Below are 9,413 nucleotides of genomic sequence, written 5' to 3' on the forward strand. Positions count from 1 at the left end.
GGTAGACCATATATTTTTAAGATTGAAAATTAGTATACATATTTGACATAAGTAGAGTACCTTTTAGTATATGAATGATGTTCTGATCAGAATAACATCAATTCTCATAACAATGAGACTTGACTGCATTAGAATGTTGTACTCTATGCTTGAAAATGAGTATTTTTGATGTCATCAAAGCATGCATTGTCAATGTTGTTGATTTTGTTACATGCTTCTAGTGTAGTGCTTTGATTTAATTTTATTTCTTGATCAACATCATGTTATTTGTCATCAACTTTAGATTCATTTGAATCGAATGTTTCTATTTTATGTTGTTTGTGTTGTAATCCATAGATATCAATCATGAAGTTTTTTATTTTTAGTTTTTTAAGTCGGTTCTTTCATGGACTTAATTTATAAAGTTATTATATATAGCTTGTCTAAATGGGAGACAAACTACAATGGTCGAACGAGCAAGTAAAATGTTTATTAGATACGTGTATCGAAGAGGTCAACAAAATTGGTAGAAAAGGAGGTAGCATGCACAAGGAGTCTTGGGTTACGTTAGGGAAAGCTCTAAAAGAAAAGTTTGACATGGATACTTCACAAAAACAATTGAAAAATGCTTTTGATAATCTAAAAGCTAAATACGTAGGGTGGAAATATTTGAGAAACAAGTCAGGGAATTTATACAATGCTCAAACAAATTCATTTGCCTTGGTGAACACAGAATGGGAAGAATTCAAGAAGGTGTGTCTATATAATTTAATTTTTTTAGTTTATGTCAATTTTAATAATGATGTCAAAATACTTATAATTACTATTAATCCTGGTTTAGGGTCATCCAAAGGCAGGATCATTGAGGACACACCCATTGCCTTATCCCAACCTTTGTGCATCTTTGTTTGATGGAAGTAGTGCCAGCGGTAGCATCAAATGGACCTCTACTCAAACTACACCCGCAGATACATCATCTTCTTCTCATCGTGTCCAAAGACTTCTGATTGATGACAACCCTTTTAATGGCCTAGAAGATGATGATGATGATGACGCTTCCAATGACACTAGTGCTCGAGCTCCTAGTGATAAAGCTCATGGTGGTTCTACTGAGAGGCCTGATAAAAGGAGTAAAACCACTGATGCTTCTACTGAGAGGCCTGATAAAAGGAGTAAAACCACTAATGCTTCTACTGAGAGGCCCGATAAAAGGGCTAAAACCAGTGATGCTTCTACTGATAGGACCGATAGGACCGATATGGATAAAGCCTCTAAAACCTCTGTTAGTCTTGATGATTTGAGTCTTGATATGCAAAAAGCTCTGCAACATATGGTGAATAGAAAGGAAGGACCAACAGTAGAAGAGTGTTATGAGAGGTTGAAGCTAGTTGAATTAGACCTAATGGATCCTATATTTTTGGCAGCCTTTCACCTTTTTGGAATGTCCATGAATATGAGAGAGGCATGGATGACATTGCCACCGATACCTGGGGTCTTAAAAGGGTGGATAAAGATGACTGGCACCACATTAGGGATGTTTAAGTAGTCTTTATGCTTATGTTTTTTCTTTCATTTTGAACAATTATGTGTTTCTTGAACTTATGTTTGACATTATGTTTTTTTGCTATCATTTGAATGATTGTGTACTTATTTGACACAAATATTGCTAGTATTGGGATTATATACTTATTTGAAACAAAATGTATGCTTTGAATATGATACAAATGTTTATGTTTTTTGATTTAGCATATTAGGGTTTAACAAGTGTTGATGGTTTAACAGGTTCACAATGGATTACGATAAAAAGTTGCGCCTCCTAATTGTTATGTATTTGTATCTTCGCTTTTTTTGGAGAAGAGGTTTGAAAAGAATGCGAGATAATACCTCAAAAACTTCTGGGCATCAATTCACATTAGAGTTATTACAAGGAACTAATAATCAATGCATTGAACTCTTACGTATGTCACGTGATTCTTATGTTCGGCTTTGCACACATTTTAGAGTAAAAAGTTGGTTAAAGGATAGTAAACATATATCGGTTGAAGAGAAAATGGCGATGTTTTTGATGATGATTGGTCACAATCAACGTTATGTAATCATCAAACGTAGATTTCAACACTCAAAACAAACGATTCATAAGTATTTTTATGAAGTATTGGATAAAATGATGGTGTTTGCAAAAGATATAATAGTACCAACTTCCTTCAATCCAAATCCAAACATCCCGGGACATAATAGGAGGTTACAAAGGATTTTCAGAGGAGCGGTTGGTGCGCTTGATGGAACTTTGGTACATGCTATTGTCCCTCTCGAAAAACAACATTTGTATAGAGGAAGGGGAAAAGGCGACTGCTATCAAAATGTATTGGCAATATGCGACTTCAATATGATTTTTACATTTGTCGTGGCTGGATGGGAAGGGACAGCACATGATTCAAGAATATTATCTGAAGCTTTAACAGATCGAGATGCACCATTTCCATTTCCACCACCAGGTTTGTTTACATTTTCAATTTAATATTTCTACTTTTTTTTTAAAATTAATTATTTCCTTATATTTACAGATAAGTATTACCTTTGTGATGCTGCGTATACACACACTCGAGGATTTATGGCTCCTTATCGTAATGTGCGGTATTGGCTTGGAGATTTTCATCGAAGACGTGCATTAACCAACAAAGAAAAATTTAATCACTCACATGCAAAACTTCGAAATGTCGTTGAACGTGCTTTTGGTCTCTTGAAAGCACGTTTCCCTATATTGAAGAGAATCGCTCCATTTCCATTGGTTACACAAAGAAACATCGTCATTGCATGTTTTGCGCTTCATAATTATATAATAAAAGAGGGATTAAGTGATGAGTATTTTTCTCAATATAATCAAGTCGATATATCACTTCAAAGCAACAATGTACAAGATGATGATGATGAGGAGGAGGATGACGTGGATGAGGTACAACCACACGGAAGTGCAAGAGACCGGGAATATATGGTTCATCTACGAGATCAAATTGCTGACCAGTTAATGCGTGTAGAATGAATGATTTCATAAAAATATGTTAGTTTTGTGAATTTAGTTTTAATATTGTAAGACAATCATCAAAACAATCCTTTATGTTTTTAAAAACATCAACTTTAATAAGTAAGCGGCCTTCCGGTTTGAGTCGAAATATATATAGTTTATCTAATGTTTTAAAAAATATAATATGTTTGAAACTGTATGAAATTTTTATTGGCAAAGTTTGAGTCAAATATTGGCAAAGTTTAAGTCAAATATAAATTTTAATATATTAGTAATGTATGAGATGCTGAGTTTTTAGCATTTGAGCTTTGTTTGTTTCAACATTAATTTCAAAGATTGGTTTTGTTTTTGAACAATGAAAATTAATGCAAATTGGGTGGCAACGTGTAAGTATACAATTCTTATTAAGAAAAAACCTAATGTGTATTTTTACGTTGCTTTTTTATATTATCTAATATTTTCTTACAAAATACTATAAATCTATTAAATTGTTCGTAAATATTATTAAATGGATAGGTTTTGTCAATTTATTAAAAACCAACGTGAATTATTCGTATTTTAATATGAGAAAAAATATGGTTAATTAATCTCCTTTTTTACAAGATCTCTTAAGTTTTAGTTCATTCTAATTAAAAAACAAACAATCTTTTTGCATTAAGACTTTTTGTATGAATACATAAAAAAAGACTTTTAGTCCGCGTCTTCTTCCGCAGACATGGAAAAAGACAAAAGACATTTGACCACTTCCAAAACAAACACCACCTAAATAGCTTTTTAAAAAGCTAGCTTCTAAACTACTTTTTGGCTTGCCAAACATGACAACTTAAAAAAACTCGAAAATAAGCTAGCTGTGGCGTGCCAAAAACAGTCTGAAACATGTATAAATACATTTTTCATATGTATTATTAAATACATGCATAAAAACTTTTTAAAAATTTCTCTTTTCATTTAAACGCATTTATATGTATTATTAAATATATGTATAAAACTTTTAAATGAAAAAAGAAATTCAAAATCGTTTTAAGGTATAAAATATATAAATACATATAAAATACGTGTGTGTTTCAAAATATATATATATATATATATATATATATATATATATATATATATAACGTTCCCCAATATACAACATACCATACGGGCCTCGCCCAACACAATAACAGGTCTTGCCTACCATACATAAAGGGTCTCACCCAACATACATGCAAGAGTCACTCGGACCATCTGCCATCCTACAATATAGTGAGAAGACTCGTCTGAACTACTCAACAGAAGCTCAACAGCTACCTCAGGAACAAAACAACCAATCCAAGCTACTTAAAGCCAAACCTAGACTAGTCCTTAGTCAAATACTCAATGCTACCCAAGTTTGACCACAAGTCAAACCGGTCAAAAAGTCAATTGTCAAAGTCAACAGTCATAGTCAACTCCAGCTGACCTCCACGTCGTGGCCACTCATCTCAGTCTCAATCAAAATCCGCTACCACGTCGTGGTAGACATGCCACCACACTGTGGCAAAATCCTGGCAAAATAGCCGGGAAGAAACCCGTCGCCATGCCGTAGTGAGCATCGTGACACGCCTTGGGCACATCCGGACAAAACAAACCTGATAAGTCCCACCACCACTGAAACATCCCAAAAATAATGTCCAAAAATTTTGTTTTAAAATCATTTAATGAAATCATAATTCATCAAACATCATAATAAAAATCATCGTGACACGCCCTGGGTTGTGATACTCACGAGAGTGCCTTGAAAACTCTTCAATCAACTCCTTGGCCTGATTTCGGTTCTTCTTCGTTACTGGTCCTTGCGAATCAAGGAGTTGTCTAGTCATGACATTCACCCCATCATAGAATATCGACATCTCCTGCTGAATATTGAGGTTATGTTGAGGATAATTCCTTAACAACCCCTTGTAACGTTCCTAGGCCTCGTATAATGACTCCCCCGGATTTTGCTCAAAGTTGACAATTGCCTTCTTGAGTTTAGAGATTTTGGAGGGTGGACAAAACTGATCTAGAAATCTCTCACGCAACTGGGCCCATGTAGTGATTGTACCAGGTGGGAGTGCATTCAACCAGTATTGGGACATCCGATCCACCAGCCCAACCTCCCTCAACCGTACCCACTGAATAGTGGGGACAATAGCAAACTACCGGTTGTAAAGCCATCCCAACCGATTGTTCCATCGCGTATATATATCCTGGGGCGTAGTTGTTGGAAAGTTGTAAAATGTATGTAAACCCGCTACTCCAGTTGGAATCTCTCTTCTGGGAGCCATTTCTGCAAAAAACAAACAACAAACATATCCCAAAAGAAACAACCCAACAAATTAGAAATTAAAAGAACTGAAATTGTCAAGTCCCAGTATTCACATCGTGAATCCTTTAGGATTCACGTCGTGAGTTCGTAACGCAACAAACAGAATCGCTAAGATCAGGACGCAAATCAGGTCACAATGTTAATGGGGTTTACTCCTATACTAATCCCAACTACAAATCATCAACATTCCAAGGCTATTACGGGATTTTTAAGGAATAATTTCGACATTTCATCTAACTAATAGAACCTAACCCTAAGTTCAACTATTACAGAAGAATTAAACTTAATAATTAATAATCATTACCTTAGATTGAAGTAGTAGGTAAGCAAAAATGAAATTGGAGTGTTTGTCAGCCAAAATCGGAGCAAGGGGGGACCAGATTTCTTGTTTCACTTCGTGAGGAATAAACAAAGGGGGTCAAACTGATTCTTTATCCTTTAATCTGTGGTCCCGAGTAGTTTACTATTTACGTCGTGAATCCTTAAGGATTCACGTCGTGAGTCCTGTCTGGGCTTAATGTTGGGCCATGCATTCCTCATCAAAAATGGATTAGTATTGGGCCAATTAGTTTAAATAGAAAATGGGCTGATATGTATCAATGATATGTTGTCTGGTTTATTCAGAACTCACGTCGTGAATCATAATGATTCACGTCGTGAATTCTGTATGACAAATTTTTTATTAATTCAAGTTTGTCTATTAGCTAAAGTCTTAATTATTACCACTTCATTTTTAGGGACCCCACACTCAGTGTTTAATTATGACTAAAGCGAGTTGGATGATATGATCTATGTTTCTAAGACTAAAATGCAAAAAAATAAAAAGAAAAAAAACGCAAACCAAACTCGGGTTGCCTCCCGAGAAACGCTTCTTTTTTAGGAGTCTTGAGCCGGACTCCGTGCCTCCTACGTCGACTCGTCAGAAGAGTCCACCACCAAGATCTTTTGCTCCTTAAAACGCCTCTTGTAATCTTGAACTCGTCTTTTGTACGCCTTTTTCGAATTTTCCTTTTTAGCTTTGACCTCGTCTCCATCAAGCTTGCGTTTGGTCCCTTTAGTCTCTACCTTACTCTCCATAGCATCCTTCTCTTCTTTCACCACTGGAATTGTTACTTTCGAAGTAACCTCCTCTTCATCACTCATCATCTCATCATCTTCCTTGCTCACCCAAGAAGTTGGACTCGTGTAGGCAATGAATTCAACTAAAAACAGAACAGATGCTCTTGGTTTTGTTCTTTTAACTTGTTGAATTGTTTTGATTTCTTCTTCCATGAGCTTCTCTAATTCTTCAAGTTCATTGTCTTCATCAATGTTGAAAACCTCTTCTTGAGCATGATTCCCTTGAAAGCCATCTTCTATCCCAAAAATTTCCTTTTCATCACCAACCCTCAAGGTGAGCTTAGACTCCCGAATATCAACAAGAGCTCCAGCAGTGTTTAGTAGCGGGCGACCAAGAATAATTGGAACATTGAGATCTTCTTTCATATCTAATACCACAAAGTCTATTGGAAAAACGAATTTCCCAATTTTTACTAAAATATCTTCCATAATGCCCCGAAGGTTGTGTTACTGAACGGTTCGCCATGTGAATAGTCATCTTTGTAGCCTTCAACTTCTGAATATTTAATTTTTGATAAAACGAGTATGGCATCAAATTTATGCTAGCCCCAGAATCGGCTAAAGCATAAACATTCATATTATTCCCGAACTCACATGGGAGAGTGAGTCGTCCAGGATCCCCCATCTTCTTAGGTATTTCTCCCAACACAGCTTTTGAGCTTTGCTCACCTAGGATCACCTTAGAATTCTCCTTTAATTGCTGACGAGTGTCTAATAAATCTTGTAAGAACTTAGCGTATTCTGGAATTTTTGCAAGTGAATCAATAAAAGGAGTATTGATAGGAATACCCTTCAATTGCTTGATAAACTCCAGATGTTCTCTCTCCAGTGGACTGAGATTAACTCTAGACGGGGACGACAAATGTGGTTCATAAGTTGGAACAAACACATAATTCTTCTTTTCAAACTGAGCCCACGACGTGAGCATAGCAGGCTCACGACGCAAACTGGGTGTTCCAACAGCTTCTTCAATTTTGAGCTTTGGCTTCTTTGGCTTTGGATCGGGCTGTTGTGACTCCACTTCTAAGGCTTCTAGGAACTCAGAAAATGCCTCTTCTTCAATATCTATGGCCATCACATGAGATTGGGTTTTGTTTTCAGGATTTTTCGGGAACATCTTCTCATTAACCAAAGTGGTAAGTTAACCAAGATGTACTTCAAGGTTATTGATGGAGGCTTGCTGATTCTTTATTAATGCTTGCTGATCTATCATCATTGCATGATGATTCTTCATTATACTTCTTTGTTCTTCCATTGCAGTGTCAGTAGCATCATGTCTTTTTTCTGAAGCTTCCATGAATTTCATCAACATGGTCTCTAATTCTGATTTCTTCTCAACTAGTGGTTGCTCTCTTTGGTAAAAACCCCGACCAGTTTGCCTAAATTTTTCATCTTTTTGCTTCTTGTATTCTTTGTAAGGCAGCCACTCCTTCTTTGATTTTCTCCAATCTTCTTCATACTTGTCCCCACTCGAGTAGCATACTTAGGCTTTCTTGTTTCCATATTCATCCATATTGCAATCCTTTGTCAAGTGTGGGCCACTACATTTCTCGCAACCAACTCGAATTGCATGAATTGATTGGTCCAATTGAGTCAATCTTCTATCCATAGTGCTAAGCATTGCCATCACAGCAACCATCTCTTCAGTTTGTGTACCTCCACTGCCTTTTATTCCATCACGCCCTGGGTTGTGATACTCACAAGAGTGCCTTGAAAACTCTTCAATCAACTCCTTGGCCTGATTTCGGTTCTTCTTCATTACTGGTCCTTGCGAATCAAGGAGTTGTCTAGTCATGACATTCACCCCATCATAAAATATCGACATCTCCTGCTGAATATTGAGGTCATGTTGAGGATAATTCCTTAACAACCCCTTGTAACGTTCCTAGGCCTCGTATAATGACTCCCCCGGATTTTGCTCAAAGTTGACAATTGCCTTCTTGAGTTTAGAGATTTTGGAGGGTGGACAAAACTGATCTAGAAATCTCTCACGCAACTGGGCCCATGTAGTGATTGTACCAGGTGGGAGTGCATTCAACCAGTATTTTGCTGCTTCCTTGAAAGTGACTGGTAGCATCCTTAGCAAAGCTGTCTCCCTTGGGATATTGGGAGTATTAAAATAATACGCAATATCATTCACCTCGTCTAAGTGTTTGAAAGCATCCTCGTGATCCTTCCCGTAAAATGGGATATCCTTAAGTGCAGCAAGGATATGTCCCTTCAACTCGAATGTGGCATTGGCAGGAATCGTAGGATGTACTAAACCTGGCCCCACATCATCTCGAATGCGCTTCTTGTAGTCCCCCATGGCCATCTAATCAATGTTTTCCATCTCGTTCTCCAACTCGTTCTCGGGCTCACTTACATGTAATTCAAATTCAGGCTCAGTATCGTACTCGGACTCGGCTTGGACGAGTATTTGATCTAAGTGTTCAAGCTTGCTCTTGTTCCTTGAACATGAACTTGACTCCTCCGTTTTCTTCCCTGACTTCTTTAAGAACACTGATTTTAATTCTTGCAAAGGTGTCTTCTTTGGTGTTTGATCTTCTTTCACGTTCTTATCCTTTTTTTTTTGTGAAGTGTAGACTCCGGATCTTCAAGTGGTGGTACCAAAGGTGTGTTAGAACCTCTGGTCATGAACTCCTGACATGAGAAAAAAATAAAACGTAAAACTGAACTAAGAAAAACAAACTGAAATAAACAAACTAAGGATTGCAGTTCTCACGTCGTGAGTCTTGTAATGTAGAAAAATAAAAATAAACAGAAAAATAACTTTTTGCAGGTTTGATCCTACAAAAAGGATCAATTAAACTAATAATTAACTAAGTTGTTCCCCGGCAACGACACCAAAAACTTGATGTGCACGGAAGTACCCACTAAATTTAATATTTATAACCTAACAAACTTAGACTAACTATGCACTTGTAGGCAATGTACCTAGTCAGATTACAGTATACCTTAGCT

The 9,413-nt window shown here is 36.6% G+C and overlaps 2 protein-coding genes and 2 non-coding genes across 4 annotated transcripts; all 4 read left to right on the plus strand.

Moving 5' to 3' along the window:
- Positions 1 to 293: 293 nt before the first annotated feature.
- On the plus strand, positions 294 to 1,525 carry LOC145075459 (uncharacterized). The gene is made up of 2 exons (XM_079021700.1): positions 294 to 732; positions 821 to 1,525. The coding sequence occupies exons 1-2, from the start codon at positions 427 to 429 to the stop codon at positions 1,523 to 1,525; spliced, it is 1,011 nt and encodes a 336-aa protein (XP_078877826.1). The 5' UTR covers positions 294 to 426.
- A 504-nt stretch (positions 1,526 to 2,029) lies between these two features.
- On the plus strand, positions 2,030 to 3,019 carry LOC145075460 (uncharacterized). Its single transcript, XM_079021701.1, has 2 exons — positions 2,030 to 2,474; positions 2,544 to 3,019. The coding sequence occupies exons 1-2, from the start codon at positions 2,030 to 2,032 to the stop codon at positions 3,017 to 3,019; spliced, it is 921 nt and encodes a 306-aa protein (XP_078877827.1).
- A 1,869-nt stretch (positions 3,020 to 4,888) lies between these two features.
- On the plus strand, positions 4,889 to 4,995 carry LOC145077302 (small nucleolar RNA R71). The gene has a single exon (XR_013693083.1). It is a non-coding gene; the product is annotated as a small nucleolar RNA R71 (small nucleolar RNA).
- Positions 4,996 to 8,290: 3,295 nt separating this feature from the next.
- On the plus strand, positions 8,291 to 8,397 carry LOC145077576 (small nucleolar RNA R71). The gene has a single exon (XR_013693317.1). It is a non-coding gene; the product is annotated as a small nucleolar RNA R71 (small nucleolar RNA).
- Positions 8,398 to 9,413: the final 1,016 nt, after the last annotated feature.

Source organism: Lactuca serriola, chromosome 9 (assembly GCF_051521515.1).
Source record: "Lactuca serriola cultivar US96UC23 chromosome 9, Lser_US96UC23_V15, whole genome shotgun sequence".
Taxonomy (NCBI): Eukaryota; Viridiplantae; Streptophyta; class Magnoliopsida; order Asterales; family Asteraceae; genus Lactuca; species Lactuca serriola.